The following is an 18,478-nucleotide window of genomic DNA, read 5'->3' as shown; positions in this document are numbered from 1 at the left end:
ATTGTACTTAATACCAGTTAGACTAATCGACATGATACCTCAAACCAACACTTAAACGTTTACCAACATGGACAATTAACCAACCCATAGTCTGTATATATATATGTGTCAATGTAGGATATACAGTAAATATAGACCATGTTCCGAGCCCCCATGGTGCGTGTGTGTCTCTCTCTTTACCTAAAAAGAATAAATTCCACACCAGTATTTCTTCAGAGCAAAGGAGATTTATTTGGCATAAAACAACATCCATTTACAAAGGATACAGATAAATAAATTAATGGTAATTAACAAAAGCAGTAAAATAGATTAAAAGTATAAATAAATGGTTGTATAAGTATCACAGACATGCATCCCTCTCCTGTAAAATCTCATCTGAGCAGTGTAGGCCTAACTCACATCAGCCAGACCAGAAACACCTCTTCCCCACATGATTTGATAACCTTGATTCATTCCTTCAAACATAATAACAGCAACACACCGGTACGTTAAAAGTAAAGCCCTCCGTTCACTGCACTATCATGGTATTTTGACACCAGCTCATTTCACCATGCTTAAAAACTACCATACCATACCGATATTTACATTCAGTACAAATCTTTTTATCTTGGTTATTTGCATTCAGAACAAAATCATTTGCTTACGAATGAAAGATTTCTGCTTAGATACATAATTAGGTGTAGAGATTAAGCTACTAAGTTATCACCTTTTTTTGCAAAATTATTCTAAAAAAACTATTATTTATATAAAGAAGAAAGTGTCAGCACTTAATCCACCTTCTCTAGCTATCACAGGAATGATAGCATCCTGTATTATCATGCTCAGAGGCCAAGGGGAAGTAACAATACTGTTGTTCAGTTAACAATATTATCATTAAGTATTAGAAAGGTCACAAGCAAAGGATTTCTGTAAGTATGCCATGTAATAAGTAAAAGTATCCATTACTAATATAAACAAGGACAACAACTTCCAAGGGAGGTAAATTTGCATCACTACAATGTACAAAACAATTACAAAGGGAGGTAAATCTGGAACAATTACAAAGGGAAGTAAATCTGGATCATGACACTTTTAACACCTACAAAGTCAAGTAAAAACATTTAACACTATACAGAATAAAAGCACAATAAATTCACCCCCTCTATCATCAGTAAATGGTGCATGTGACTCCAGGTATAATTACTCATTTTCCAAGGTGGTATAAATGTGACCTTTGAACTTTCAATCTTGACTGATGACCACCTATATTAAGTAATGTGTAGATATTGTCATCATAATACTAATAAGGGAACTTGATATGAACATAATTGGTTAAGGGATTTATTATATACCTTTTACACAAGCTTTGAGCTATAAATGACTTACTAATGATGTACATACAAAATCATTACTATATATATAACTACTCTCCCTGTATTGAATGGAGGCGACATCTACCAAGGGAGGTAATCTGGATTGAAATCAACACAATTTTTAAACTTAACTTGATTATTAATGTCTTAACCTTTCCAGCATATTGTACAGTTTTTATCCTGATTGACATACATGTTCATGACTGTGCAATTCAGTATATAATACATCATATATCCAGTTCTGAAAAAATTTAGTGATTGCTATGTCTGATCTTGTCCTGGAAATTCCCTGGAACTGAATATTTTTTGTAGACAGGAAAATAAATAAATAAAAAGAGTGGTTTTCATTATACCAGACTACATTAGTCTTTTCAAGAAGTTCAAGAAATCCATGTCTTATGATGATTTTTTTTTTTTTTTTTTTTCATTTTACAACTTCTATTTTCCTGGCCATTATGATAGAAGGAAATATTTGTTTTATCCAGATATGATTTTATTTTCCTAGAAAAACAATTGACTGGAGCAAAATATTATTTATATTCACAAAAATATCAAGGAATTCAAAAAAGGCAGTAGAGATTTATAATAATTAAGTATTATGATTTCTAACAAACCATAGGGAACCTCAGTGGTATAGCGAGTCTATCCAACACAAAAACAGGTAAGCTATGGAATTATCTAACATCTTTATAAACGCATATTCATTATATCTAAAGCATAAAACAATCTCGAACATTAAACATAAAACAATCTGAAACATTAAACAATCATGTTTAACATGAGGATACAAAAAGAATGGTTTAACACTCAGTACATTATTACACCCTGTGTCTTCACATTATGTAACAATGTGCCTTCTGATGATAGCATTACAGTAAACCATAACACTTTCGTCATTTGAAGATGCTATCAATATTATCCCATTACATAGGCCATGATAAAGTTAAACAATTAATTCTCAAATCAAACCAAAAAAGACATTATTACAACATAGCCACAACAGACACCATGTATATGTATCAGAACAGAGAACAACATCTACAGAATATTAAATCACTTCATCCAAAACATACAATATTAGACATACACAATATTTATCTAGCAATTAGTTTTGAAATACAGTAAGTCCACTTATGTCATCATGTTATGTCATGTGGTTTTACAAGTCTATCCCCAAACAGAGGGTGGTGTCCTGGGCTTCTTACAGGACAAACAGAGTAGTTAAATTAAGAATGATATCATATATAAGCCTTATTCATTCATTTGGATGAAGCATTTGTAAAATAGATGTCTAAGTGAAAAGTCAAGTATATATTACCAATGAATAGTGGTAAAACTGACAAGAAACTGAAAGTGATTTCAGTTTATCCCCCGTAAACAGCCGGGGTCATTTTGAGGCAGAAGGTCTCTTTGTAGTAGCTGGTGGCTACCTCATGAACAACATGCTGAAGGTCCATTGAATGTAATCCATAGCAAGAGGGGTAAAGTGCCCTACCCAAGGAAAAAACTACTACAGCACAGGACTATTTGAGACCTCAGCTTCCTACAAACCACAAACCACCCTTCATAGAAATCAAACTACAAAGACCATCACCCCAGGTTGGATAAGTCAGATGCTCTTCTGACCAAGCATTCATGATCCCATAGCAAGCTTATCATTACATCTCAAGTGAAAGTACTGATGGGCCTTATTGGTCGCCTGAGTTCTGATATGCATACTGAATAATGAAGTTTTGCTTTGAACTAAACATTCATACATATCACCCCTGTGAACTTGAAGATTTATTCATCTGAGCTAGAACACTGACAGGCCAGGAATGGCCCTATTGTATGGCTATATATCTCCCATAGTCATCAAGATGCCATATGCTGATATTGCTGCAGAAGAAAAATATACATTATACATGTACTGTGATGTGACACTTGTTTTCTTCCATCTCCATATTTAAAAGGTTAAAAAATATACAGGCAGAAATGTAAGTACCAGTATAACATCATTTGTTAGCTTAACTTTGTTTTATCCAAACCTTAAAAACCACATTCAACAACAGGCTTTGTTATTATCAGAGATCAAATTTGTCCTTGAACTTTGGACAAATATGACCTTGACTATTGACCTAGTAACCTTGATCTTTAGTAAGTCAATCACTTGTTTAATTCTTAGCAATTTGCTTTTAATAATAATAATAAAATGCAGTGAAAATTCTGACAAACTTAGCTTCAAAATTCCTTTACAAAATGTCCATCAGTGAAAATGTACAAAATTTATACTGACCTTTGACCCAGTGACCTATAATCTTAAGTCAATTTACTCCTTTGTTTATTTCTGAGTAACTCGGCTTCATTTTGCCATAGCAATAAATGCTTATTAGTGAAAAGATACAAAATTTGACCTTGATCTTTGACACTGTAATATATTTTTTGTGAAAAGAACAAATACCATGACCCTGGGCCTCCTTGTTATTGAGAAGAGGTCATTTAAATATTTTAACACATTTGACCTCCGTGACCTTGAAAGTAGGTCAAAGTCCTTAATTTGAACAAACTTGGTAGCCCTTTATCCCAGCATGCTACTGGCCCAATGTTGAGAGGTTGAAAATATGAATTGTTTACACACGACTCACAACACACTAAGACGGACAAAGGCAATTTCAATACGTCACTTGATACTCCATTTCAGGTGACAATAAATATGTAATTGGAAAGTGGATAAAATCAATTTTTCACTATGAATAAGCTATGAATATTGTTTCGTTGTTGGTATCAAACCTATATACTGTATACATATTTGTAATGACAAAGCCTTGCTTGTGATAACAATAATTTAAACACTAACATTACAGTACAAACTCAGTTACAAAATGTAAAATATTCAACACCAACACAAAAGCATAATCCACATTTTAGGAATAAATGACATGGTGGAATGTTTTATCAGTAAAACTTTTCTGGTTCTACTTTTTACTTTGTAATCCACAGATTCATTGATATGCTCCTTCAAAGTTTTTTTCTCACAATGTCATCAACATTTTCTGTTTTGTTTCTAGTTCTATCAAAACTACAGTACAATTGATAAAAATATTAATTCTTAGATTTGAATAAGGTATTAGTAACAGATATGTATTCTGTGTAAATAATTTAATATAAAGTACAACTTAAATCCAGTACACATATGATTTTTAAATATTTATATCTGAATTAAAATCAAGTATAGTTACCTACTACATATATCCTGAAATATTTTGATCACAATATAACTGTTGTTATTCTTCTCACTTCTCAAAATAAAATACACAAAATACTACTCTATATGTAAGGTATCTTTGTTTTAAGTTGCTGTACTCATGCAACATCCATATCTTTATCCCTAACGTGAATACATTGTGGGGGACTATCTCACTGGGGTATGTTTCATTATACATTGTATGTTATCACAAGTGACGAACGACTGAAATTATTGGCAACACCTAAAGCTATGACATGCATATCAATACAAGATATGTATGCATTTCTCATTGCATTGCAAACTATTCAATAAGTATCAGAACCATGACTAATGTTATGATGAAACCATGTTGATGACAGCTGTTTCCATTTTTAGATGATCAACTGTTTTGTCACCGATGCTAAGGTTATGATTCAGACTCCGCAACACCTGGTCCTGACTACGCAGATTAATGTATGCTACATGTCTATACACATCTACATTGATAATGAATTGAGGAGTTATCACATTTGATTCTGATGTGGGTTTGAATGTGGGTCTAGGTCATTGCTTTGAACAAACTTGATACCCTTTATCCAACATACTAGAGGCCCGTTATAATGACCCAATTCATACATGTACAGTTACTCAGACCCATTATAATAACCCTAGTCATACACGTGTCTGGTTACTCAGGCCCGTTACAATAACCCTAATCATACATGTCTCTGGTTACTCGGGCCCATTATAATAACCCTAGTCATACATGTACAATTACTCAAGCCCATTATAATAACCCTAAATATAGTCATACATGTACAGTTACTCAGACCCGTTATAATAACCCTATATTTATAGTCATACATGTGTCTGATTACTCAGGCCCATTATAATAACCCTATATTTATAGTCATACATGTGTCTGGTTACTCAGGCCCATTATAATAGCCCTATATTTATAGTCATACATGTGTCTGATTACTCAGGCCCATTATAATAACCCTATATTTATAGTCATACATGTGTCTGATTACTCAGGCCTATTATAATAACCCTATATTTATAGTCATACATGTGTCTGGTTACTCAGGCCCATTATAATAGCCCTATATTTATAGTCATACATGTACAGTTACTCAGACCCGTTACAATGACCCTAGTCATACATGTACAGTTACTCAGGCCCGTTATATTAACCCTAATCATACATGTACGATTACTCAGGCCCATTATATTAACCCTAATCATACATGTACGATTACTCAGGCCCATTATAATAACCCTAGTCATACATGTATGGTTACTCAGGCCCAATATAATAACCCTAGTCATACATGTACGATTACTCAGACCCGTTACAATGACCCTAGTCATACATGTACGATTACTCGGGCCCATTATAATAACCCTAGTCATACATGTACGATTACTCAGACCCGTTACAATAACCCTAATCATACATGTACGATTACTCGGGCCCATTATAATAACCCTAGTCATACATGTACGATTACTCGGGCCCATTATAATAACCCTAGTCATACATGTACGATTACTCAGACCCGTTACAATAACCCTAATCATACATGTACGATTACTCGGGCCCATTATAATAACCCTAGTCATACATGTACGATTACTCGGGCCCATTACAATAACCCTAGTCATACATGTACGATTACTCGGGCCCATTATAATAACCCTAGTCATACATGTACGATTACTCGGGCCCATTATAATAACCCTAATCATACATGTACGATTACTCAGACCCGTTACAATAACCCTAATCATACATGTACGATTACTCAGGCCCATTATAATAACCCTAGTCATACATGTACAATTACTCAGGCCCAATATAATAACCCTAATCATACATGTACAGTTACTCAGACCCGTTATATTAACCCTAATCATACATGTATGGTTACTCAGGCCCAATATAATAACCCTAATCATACATGTACGATTACTCAGGCCCATTATAATAACCCTAGTCATACATGTATGATTACTCAGGCCCATTATAATAACCCTAATCAAACATGTATGGTTACTCAGACCCGTTATATTAACCCTAATCAAACATGTACGATTACTCAGGCCCATTATAATAACCCTAGTCATACATGTATGGTTACTCAGGCCCAATATAATAACCCTAATCATACATGTACGATTACTCGGGCCCATTATAATAACCCTAGTCATACATGTACGATTACTCGGGCCCATTATAATGACCCTAGTCATACATGTACGATTACTCGGGCCCATTATAATAACCCTAGTCATACATGTACGATTACTCGGGCCCATTATAATGACCCTAGTCATACATGTACAGTTACCGAGATGATGTTAGTATTATATGTAATCCTGAACAAACTTAGTAGTCCTCCTCCCCAGGATGACAGTTGGCTTAATGTCTCTAGACTTCATGGTTAATTCAGAATAAGTTGTTTAAAGTTATATTGATAGACAAACAGGTGCTGAATAATAAAATAAGCTATTTATGATGTATTCATTTGTTCAAGACTTAAGGCACACATGCATGATAATTTTGAATTCATACAAATATGAAAGGCCTACATTTATTGCTGGCTGATTATTGTGTTGCCTGAGGACTAAGACTGTTTGATGTAACCAACATATCACTATATATCAATCTAATAAAACATAGCATTATAACATGTTTATATAATGACAATTATTTGAAGACGTTTGAAATATAATGGCACAAAAATAGTAAACTATGACTTATTCAAGAAAAACAATGATTTTCAATAATCGCATGTTCACATTAATCACCTGTCCAAAGTTAGCATGACTGCATGCTGAATACAGCCTGTATTTTAAATTTGATGATTATATTTACAGCATCACTGACATTGACAACAGTAAAATCCAAATTATTTATCTCAGCAGATATAATATCCATGTGACCTTGGGAAAGTCATATCACTATGAACCTCAATTTTGAGATGTCATTTAGGGATTGAACTATGTTTTACAGAGTTTACAGCGGTATGAACACATGGGTATACTGTCATGTTCTATGTGATGAATTATTTCTGTGACCTTTGGAAAGGCCTTATCATCTGTGATCTTGGGAGATTGTCCTAAAAAGGTTAAACTTGTTATAAAAAACATTCACATCTACCAAGGGACTTGATAAAATCACAAGAATAAGTACTGATCAATAATTAAAGTTGAAATAATTGTTAGATGATCCTATTGGTATTCTCAGGAATAAAAAAAAAATCTTATTAATCACTACCATAATCATAGTATACTAAGACTTTGGGCATGACATCATATTCTGTTTGAATTCTGCTTCCATGTGATGTGTCATGGTGAACCAATATCTACTATGGAGAAGCATTATCTATCATGGTGAAGTATTATCTACCCCAGTAAAGCATTATCTACCATGGTGAAGCATTATCTATCATGGTGAAGTATTATCTATCATGGTGAATCATTATCTATCATGGTGAAGCATTATCTACCATGGTGAAGTATTATCTACCACAGTAAAGCATTATCTACGATGGTGAAGCATTATCTACCATGGAGAAGCATTATCTACGATGGTGAAGCATTATCTACCATGGAGAAGCATTATCTATCATGGTAAAGCATTATCTATCATGGTGAAGCATTATCTACCATGGTGAAGCATTATCTATCATGGTGAAGCATTATCTATCATGGTGAATCATTATCTACGATGGTGAAGCATTATCTACCATGGTGAAGCATTATCTATCATGGTGAAGCATTATTTATCATGGTGAATCATTATCTACCATGGTGAAGCATTATTTATCATGGTGAATCATTATCTACCATGGTGAAGCATTATCTATCATGGTGAAGCATTATTTATCATGGTGAATCATTACCTACCATGGTGAAGCATTATTTATCATGGTGAATCATTATCTACCATGGTGAAGCATTATCTATCATGGTGAAGAATTATCTATCATGGTGAAGCATTATATATCATGGTGAAGCATTATCTACCATGGAGAAGCATTATCTATCATGGTAAAGCATTATCTGTTATGTGAAGCATTATATATCATGGTGAACCGTTATCTGTCATGATAAACCATTATCTACCATGATAAACCATTATCTACCATGGTGAACCATTGTCTATTAAGGAGAACCCTTAACCTTAGTCTGTTTTACTGTTAGTTACTTCCTGTCCCTGATTAGCACAGGTAGATGTTCCATGTGTTGCACCACAACATATTTCTGTATGGAAGCAGAGTTCTACATTTTACCAGTACAATCTGGTGTACCAGAATATCACTGATCACTCTGTAGTATGTCCTTGACTATCACTGATCAAACTGTGGTATGCCCTTGACTATCACTGATCAAGCTGTGGTATGTCCTTGACTATCACTGATCAAACTGTGGTATGCCCTTGACTATCACTGATCAAACTGTGGTATGCCCTTGACTATCACTGATCAAGCTGTGGTATGCCCTTGACTATCACTGATCAAGCTGTGGTATGTCCTTGACTATCACTGATCACTCTGTGGTATGTCCTTGACTATCACCGATCAAGCTGTGGTATGCCCTTGACTATCACTGATCAAACTGTGGTATGCCCTTGACTATCACCGATCAAACTGTGGTATGCCCTTGACTATCACTGATCAAACTGTGGTATGCCCTTGACTATCACTGATCAAGCTGTGGTATGCCCTTGACTATCACCGATCAAGCTGTGGTATGCCCTTGACTATCACCGATCAAACTGTGGTATGCCCTTGACTATCACCAATCAAACTGTGGTATGCCCTTGACTATCACTGATCAAGCTGTGGTATGCCCTTGACTATCACTGATCACTCTGTGGTATGCCCTTGACTATCACCGATCAAGCTGTGGTATGCCCTTGACTATCACCGATCAAGCTGTGGTATGCCCTTGAGTCTCACTGATCAAGCTGTTGTATAGCCTTGACTTCCACAAGCAGACGCTATTCTGATCCTCTCCTGAAGCTCCTCTTTACTTGGATATTCCGGTAATTTGAGCAAATTGATACTGAAATGAAACAATTAAGGAAATATAATAATATACCTGATCATCCATTTCAGAACCAGATTTTCCTATAAATCCTGTCTTCCCCAGGGTGACTCAACATATGTCAAAAAGTGGTAGTTTTAAGTTATAATGCAATAACTAATTACTGTCAATCAAATTTTAAAATTATTTTCAAATTCACTTTTTCACTATGTTACAAAACTAAAACACTGATAGATCAACAAGGGCCCCGTATTGTGGCAATATATCCCCCTGTAACCATCAAAAAGACATCTGCCCATAAAGCTGAAGTTGATGTTTGACATTTGGACTTCAGAAATAATTGCGAGAGAGCAAAATATACATTTGTGTAAACTAAACATCTTGAATAAGTTTCATGTAAATCTGTAAATGAATACCTAAGTTGTAGCCAACAGTAAAATTTGTGGACGGATAGACAGACAAAATGATTATTATAGGGCACCTGTATCTTTGATATGTAAGAACATTCAGATTGAAAAGACAACTATACTATCTTAATAAACTTGTTAAATTATTAAATAAGTTTAGAAACCCCTCTATACTTAACTATGGGACTGTAACTACTAAATATGAATGAGTACTTGACTATTGGGCTATATAAGCTAAAGAAAGTATTTCTTTTATAAATTCCTGTCAATGGTGTCCTACCATGTGCTGGCTGTGGGGAGAATCTGGTATGTGTATGGAGTACTGCTAATGGTGAATTTCTGTGCTCCCCCTCCTCCTGCCAGCTTGGAAAACCCTCCATATGGTACTCGGGAACTGCAACACAGGCATTTAAATGAAGTGATTATGGGTATATGGTTTTGACTATAAATCATTTATTGTATTTCTGGCTCTACCCTTCAGACAATGTGGGTGTGAGTTGTATAGTGTTATAATTAATTTTTCTTTGTTTTCATGGTAAATACTCAAATGTGATTGGTCGAAAAAAAATTTCATTCTTCTATGAAAGAAATTCCGAGAATGGTGCAAAAAATGTGACATCACAATACGACAATTGACGTTGCGTATTGAATTGAGAAAAAGAATCCCATTTAAAACCAGTAAAATTGTACATAAAACATGCTTTAAATTAGAAAATCATTTTCAAAAATTAATTATAAGCGTTGATGTCATTTTTTTTTTAGTTTCATCGGGTATCGGGTACGTTTCATCCGCGTAGTGGATTCTTACAGAAGTTTGCAAACAAAATTTGTTTCATACCCCGATGAAACTAAAAAATCAAAGTACTGGAAGTACTGTAAACGAACATTATTGTTTAATGCAAAATCAGTAATCTTCTTAGTTTTAAGTTGATAAATTTACTGATATCGGTTTAGGAATTAATTGCAAATAATTTGAAATGTTTGCAGCTGTTCTGATTTGATTGTACACATGCATGTTTCTGTAAGGTCCTAATTGAAATTGGAAGTTTGTTGATCTATCTTGGATCGATGAAAATAAAATATGTCTTCTTTCTTTCGGGAAGGCATCATCAGTTATAATACAGCCAGGACTCTGTGACCTTATTGACGCCAACTTCTAATATGAACTAAATTTAGGCTAGTTCCATCGTTAGTTTGGCATACATAGTTGTATTTCAACTTAATATGATGAAACACACATAAAGAATTACTGAAAACCAAAACCAGAGCTGCTAATCAAGGCCCGAATTAGGAATGTATCCTATTGAAACTGTACTCAAGCATTTATGGTACTTCAAAACAAAAAACTTGACTCCTTTTGTTCAGGAATCATTTGATGTTAATAAATCTGTATATGAGAAGATAAACTTGTGGTATAATTACAGGATGGTAAACAATGTGATAAAGAATAACAACCAGATAAAGACTATCTTCATCGAATAATTCAGCAAACAGGAAAAGAAAACTTGAAGATTCATTTTCAACTTCAAACCTGATCACAAAGATTACAGTCCATTCGATGGGACGACACATTCCCTTTTATATGGTGAATCATTATCTACCATGGTGAAGCATTATTTATCATGGTGAATCATTATCTACCATGGTGAAGCATTATCTATCATGGTGAAGCATTATCTATCATGGTGAAGCATTATATATCATGGTGAAGCATTATCTATCATGGTGAAGCATTATCTACCATGGAGAAGCATTATCTATCATGGTAAAGCATTATCTGTTATGTGAAGCATTATATATCATGGTGAACCATTATCTGTCATGATAAACCATTATCTACCATGATAAACCATTATCTACCATGGTGAACCATTGTCTATTAAGGAGAACCCTTAACCTTAGTCTGTTTTACTGTTAGTTACTTCCTGTCCCTGATTAGCACAGGTAGATGTTCCATGTGGTGCACCACAACATATTTCTGTATGGAAGCAGAGTTCTACATTTTACCAGTACAATCTGGTGTACCAGAATATCACTGATCACTCTGTAGTATGTCCTTGACTATCACTGATCAAACTGTGGTATGCCCTTGACTATCACTGATCAAGCTGTGGTATGTCCTTGACTATCACTGATCAAACTGTGGTATGCCCTTGACTATCACTGATCAAACTGTGGTATGCCCTTGACTATCACTGATCAAGCTGTGGTATGCCCTTGAATATCACTGATCAAGCTGTGGTATGTCCTTGACTATCACTGATCACTCTGTGGTATGTCCTTGACTATCACTGATCAAGCTGTGGTATGTCCTTGACTATCACTGATCACTCTGTGGTATGTCCTTGACTATCACTGATCAAGCTGTGGTATGCCCTTGACTATCACTGATCACTCTGTGGTATGTCCTTGACTATCACTGATCACTCTGTGGTATGTCCTTGACTATCACTGATCAAACTGTGGTATGCCCTTGACTATCACTGATCAAACTGTGGTATGCCCTTGACTATCACTGATCAAGCTGTGGTATGCCCTTGACTATCACTGATCAAGCTGTGGTATGCCCTTGACTATCACCGATCAAGCTGTGGTATGCCCTTGACTATCACCGATCAAGCTGTGGTATGCCCTTGACTATCACCGATCAAGCTGTGGTATGCCCTTGACTATCACTGATCAAACTGTGGTATGCCCTTGACTATCACCGATCAAACTGTGGTATGCCCTTGACTATCACTGATCAAACTGTGGTATGCCCTTGACTATCACTGATTAAGCTGTGGTATGCCCTTGACTATCACCGATCAAGCTGTGGTATGCCCTTGACTATCACCGATCAAACTGTGGTATGCCCTTGACTATCACCGATCAAACTGTGGTATGCCCTTGACTATCACTGATCAAGCTGTGGTATGCCCTTGACTATCACTGATCACTCTGTGGTATGCCCTTGACTATCACTGATCAAGCTGTGGTATGCCCTTGACTATCACCGATCAAGCTGTGGTATGCCCTTGAGTCTCACTGATCAAGCTGTTGTATAGCCTTGACTTCCACAAGCAGACGCTATTCTGATCCTCTCCTGAAGCTCCTCTTTACTTGGATATTCCGGTAATTTGAGCAAATTGATACTGAAATGAAACAATTAAGGAAATATAATAATATACCTGATCATCCATTTCAGAACCAGATTTTCCTATAAATCCTGTCTTCCCCAGGGTGACTCAACATATGTCAAAAAGTGATAGTTTTAAGTTATAATGCAACAACTAATTACTGTCAATCAAATTTTAAAATTATTTTCAAATTCACTTTTTCACTATGTTACAAAACTAAAACACTGACAGATCAACAAGGGCCCCGTATTGTGGCAATATATCCCCCTGTAACCATCAAAAAGACATCTGCCCATAAAGCTGAAGTTGATGTTTGACATTTGGACTTCAGAAATAATTGCGAGAGAGCAAAATATACATTTCACATTTACAATGATGTGACTTCACTGATAAAGCTATGGTATGCCCTTGACTATTCACTAATTCTGAAACACTTCATCGTGTCATAATAGAATGTTCAGCAGTTAAAAGATGCAAAATTTGGTCGTGACCTTTGACCTGGACCACTGACCTGATGGCAATAACCTTTGGTCAGTAGACTCCTTGTTCAATTTTGAACAACTTTGCTTCATCATGACATAGCAAAATGTTTATCAGTAAAAAGTGAAAATCTTGACCTTGATCTTTGTGCCTGGTGACACTGACCTTGGACCTTTACTTTTTACCTGAGTGTCAATTTGTGTAAACTAAACATCTTGAATAAGTTTCATGTAAATCTGTAAATGAATACCTAAGTTGTAGCCAACAGTAAAATTTGTGGACGGATAGACAGACAAAATGATTATTATAGGGCACCTGTATCTTTGATATGTAAGAACATTCAGATTGAAAAGACAACTATACTATCTTAATAAACTTGTTAAATTATTAAATAAGTTTAGAAACCCCTCTATACTTAACTATGGGACTGTAACTACTAAATATGAATGAGTACTTGACTATTGGGCTATATAAGCTAAAGAAAGTATTTCTTTTATAAATTCCTGTCAATGGTGTCCTACCATGTGCTGGCTGTGGGGAGAATCTGGTATGTGTATGGAGTACTGCTAATGGTGAATTTCTGTGCTCCCCCTCCTCCTGCCAGCTTGGAAAACCCTCCATATGGTACTCGGGAACTGCAACACAGGCATTTAAATGAAGTGATTATGGGTATATGGTTTTGACTATAAATCATTTATTGTATTTCTGGCTCTACCCTTCAGACAATGTGGGTGTGAGTTGTATAGTGTTATAATTAATTTTTCTTTGTTTTCATGGTAAATACTCAAATGTGATTGGTCGAAAAAAAATTTCATTCTTCTATGAAAGAAATTCCGAGAATGGTGCAAAAAATGTGACATCACAATACGACAATTGACGTTGCGTATTGAATTGAGAAAAAGAATCCCATTTAAAACCAGTAAAATTGTACATAAAACATGCTTTAAATTAGAAAATCATTTTCAAAAATTAATTATAAGCGTTGATGTCATTTTTTTTTAGTTTCATCGGGGTATGAAACAAATTTTGTTGCAAACTGTATGAATCCGCGTAGCGGATTCTTACAGAAGTTTGCAAACAAAATTTGTTTCATACCCCGATGAAACTAAAAAAAAAATGACATCAATGCTTAAGTATAATACATCCCATATTCTCTCAGTATACAGCATATAGCTGTATTTATCTCATAACTGGCATGTTTTGTCATACACCCATGTCAGAAATATCCTATCAAAGACAAATAAGTAACAAATAACAGTATATATTACGATGCCATAAATACATGATGATATGATGATGTCACATGATTTTTTAGATGGTGGAAAATTTACCATCAAGACAAAACAAGAATGGTACATCATCATATGTCTCACCTATCCCGTAGTAAGTTTTAAGCAAATTAAAAAATTCACTAAAATTTCAGTATTTTCACCAAAAACAACCAAACACATCCAGATAATCTTATGGAAGCACCCTGTAGACATAAAGTCTGACATTATGAACACGAGTAAATATTGATGCATTGCAAAAAAAAAAATTAAAATAAAAGTAGTTAATACTGAAAACTAATCCACTAGAAGCTAGAAGTGACTATACAGGATAAATGACATACCTGCCCGTCACAAACTGTAACAGCTGTACTCGTTACATGATCAATGACATACCTGCCCGTCACAAACTGTAACATCTGTACTCGTTACATGATCAATGACATACCTGCCCGTCACAAACTGTAACAGCTGTACTCGTTACATGATAAATGACATACCTGCCGGTCACAAACTGTAACAGCTGTACTCGTTACATGATCAATGACATACCTGCCCGTCACAAACTGTAACAGCTGTACTCGTTACATGATAAATGACTTACCTGCCGGTCACAAACTGTAACAGCTGTACTCGTTACAAGATAAATGACATACCTGCCCGTCACAAACTGTAACATCTGTACTTGTTACATGATCAATGACATACCTGCCCGTCACAAATTGTAACAGCTGTACTCGTTACATGATCAATGACATACCTGCCCGTCACAAACTGTAACAGCTGTACTCGTTACATGATCAATGACATACCTGCCCGTTACAAACTGTAACAGCTGTACTCGTTACATGATCAATGACATACCTGCCCGTCACAAACTGTAACAACTGTACTCATTACATGATCAATGACATACCTGCCCGTCACAAACTGTAACAGCTGTACTCATTACATGATCAATGACATACCTGCCCGTCACAAACTGTAACATCTGTACTTGTTACATGATCAATGACATACCTGCCCGTCACAAACTGTAACAGCTGTACTCGTTACATGATCAATGACATACCTGCCCGTCACAAACTGTAACAGCTGTACTCGTTACATGATAAATGACTTACCTTCCGGTCACAAACTGTAACAGCTGTACTCGTTACCAGATAAATGACTTACCTGCCGGTCACAAACTGTAACATCTGTACTCGTTACATGATCAATGACATACCTGCCCATCACAAACTGTAACAGCTGTACTCGTTACATGATCAATGACATACCTGCCCGTCACAAACTGTAACAGCTGTACTCGTTACATAATAAATGACATACCTGCCCGTCACAAACTGTAACAGCTGTACTCGTTACATGATCAATGACATACCTGCCCGTCACAAACTGTAACAGCTGTACTCGTTACATGATAAATGACTTACCTGCCGGTCACAAACTGTAACAGCTGTACTCGTTACAAGATAAATGACTTAATCACCTGCCCGTCACAAACTGTAACAGCTGTACTCGTTACATGATAAATGACTTACCTGCCCGTCACAAACTGTAACAGCTGTACTCGTTCATGCTCATTGGAATCCTCAAGTATCTCCCAGAACCACTGCAAAGTGACACAATCATTTTTATTGAAAACAGAAATGTTTTACTGGTGTTACAATGGAATACCATGTATGATATACTGAGCATATAGTATTATGCATATTTAATACAAAGATTTATATTGGCCAATCATCAGATATTTCCATGCAGATTTAAAATCTCATTTAGAGTATTATTACATCTTACTAGTGAAATGTATAATGGACATCAAATTTCGGTTTGGTTTTATTTGTTTAACGTCCTATTAACAGCTAAGGTCATTTAAGGACAGCCTCTTGTGTATGCGATATACATGCGTGTGGTGAGTGCGTATGTGTGTTTTGGGAGGCTGTGGTATGTTCGTGTTATCTCCTTGTTGTAGGCCGGAACTTTTGCCGATTTATAGTACTACCTCACTGAAGCATACCGCCGAATACACCCAGCAGGACACCCCACACGGTCACATTATACTGACAATGGGCCAACAAGTCGTCCCACTCCCAAAATGCTGAGTGCTAAACAGCAGTAGCAACAACCATTTCCAATGACTCGGGTATGTCTTGGCCAGGGGATAGAACCCAAAGCCTTCCTCACAGGGGCTAATGCTCAACTGAAGACCAAAGATGAGGCATTGTCAAGGGAGACATTAGAAGGAAGAGAAAAGATAAGATCCCAAATTTAGTCGCCTCTTACATTCATGCAATGGGGGCAGCAGGTACAATTCTTACGTCCTACCTGCAGGGCAGAGACAGTGATCTTACCTGGTATTTACAATAAATAAACATTAAAAAGATTTCATCATGGTGAAATTACAGTCAAAAGTCATTCTGCACAATATAATTCTGGTTTTTAATCTTAACATTTAAGCGTTTTTTTAAAGAGGCATTCCTTTGTTTGAATAAAGTTTAGGTGGTCAAAATTAAACTAACTGGAAAATATGTATTTTTTCCAAGTAGTAAAAGTTATAATCTTTACATTAATAAGGCAGTTTTACTCTCAAGGGAAACCAAAGTTCTTATAGTACCGAAGTATCACCAATTACCGCAAAAACATACAGTATTTGTCTACAATACGCCTTTTCCAGTACATTTCAGCATTAATTTCATTACTTGGAGGTACAAATACATATATAATCATTGTTCAGGGTGATTTTAACAAATGTTGAAAGACAATGGTTTCAAGTTCATTTTCATAATAATTCCATTTACAGTGTATTTCTGTTGCCGATTACATGAAAATTCAAAAGTTATTTACTAGCAGGAATTTTCTCAACATCATTTTTATTGATGTTTTGGTAAGTATATGAATGATGAATGTGCTACAGGTAATTTAATTTTCCGTTGTTACTTATATTAATTTCTTCTAAATGGGGTAAATTTCTGCAGAGAGAATTCGACCCGAAAGTGTAGATATTTGTAAACAGTGACTTTGACATTTAGTAAATTACTATCATAATGATATTTAAACATCACACCTGTTGATTGGATCTTGACAAAATTGCATGTGCAAGTTTGATCTCTTATGAAATGATTTATGTTTGAAATACTTCTCCCAGAAACTCCTGATATTGAGTCAAATACTAAAAGCAAATGAAAAATTTCTATAGATTAAACAATTAATGTTCAATCTCTATGAACCCCAGTGTAAACTGATCACATGCTAGAACACATGTACATGTAAGATCTCCATCCATGCTCATTGTCCACATCAGAATGTGACAAAAGCTCTGTTTAAATAGCAAGCTAGCAATATGATTACATTTCATTTCTAGATGATGATGTAATTGTTGATCTGCCAAATTCCTTCAAATCAATATTCCTCATCAGTTCCTTTATAATGTCAGTACCTTTATAATGTCAGTACCTTTACAATGTCAGTGCCTTTATAATGTCAGTAACTTTATAATATCAGCATCTTTATGTCAGTAACTTTATAATGTCAGTACCTTTAAAATGCCAGTACCCTTATAATGTCAGTACCCTTATAATGTCAGTAA

At 35.4% G+C, this 18,478-nt stretch overlaps 2 protein-coding genes across 2 annotated transcripts in view; both read right to left on the bottom strand.

Annotated features, from left to right (window-relative positions):
- Positions 1-207: 207 nt before the first annotated feature.
- Positions 208-10,414, bottom strand: LOC117327968. Its single transcript, XM_033885236.1, has 2 exons — positions 10,303-10,414; positions 208-9,633 (listed from the first exon to the last, which is right to left on the bottom strand). The coding sequence occupies exon 2, from the start codon at positions 6,895-6,897 to the stop codon at positions 5,653-5,655; it is 1,245 nt and encodes a 414-aa protein (XP_033741127.1). The 5' UTR covers positions 6,898-9,633; positions 10,303-10,414; the 3' UTR covers positions 208-5,652.
- Positions 10,415-11,610: 1,196 nt separating this feature from the next.
- LOC117327967 (E3 ubiquitin-protein ligase HACE1-like) overlaps positions 11,611-18,478 on the bottom strand; it is a 42,786-nt gene continuing 35,918 nt past the window's right edge. The window contains exons 24-26 of the mRNA XM_033885235.1: positions 16,434-16,504; positions 14,143-14,256; positions 11,611-13,156 (exon numbers count right to left, since the gene is read on the bottom strand). Coding sequence (XP_033741126.1) covers positions 13,054-13,156; positions 14,143-14,256; positions 16,434-16,504 — 288 coding nt within the window. The 3' untranslated portion in view covers positions 11,611-13,053. The remainder of the gene's footprint in view (positions 13,157-14,142; positions 14,257-16,433; positions 16,505-18,478) is intronic.

The sequence above is a fragment of the Pecten maximus genome, chromosome 5, assembly GCF_902652985.1.
Source record: "Pecten maximus chromosome 5, xPecMax1.1, whole genome shotgun sequence".
NCBI classification, from domain to species: Eukaryota; Metazoa; Mollusca; class Bivalvia; order Pectinida; family Pectinidae; genus Pecten; species Pecten maximus.
The sequence above is the reverse complement of the archived record's forward strand: the minus strand, read 5'-3'. Positions and strand labels throughout refer to the sequence as shown.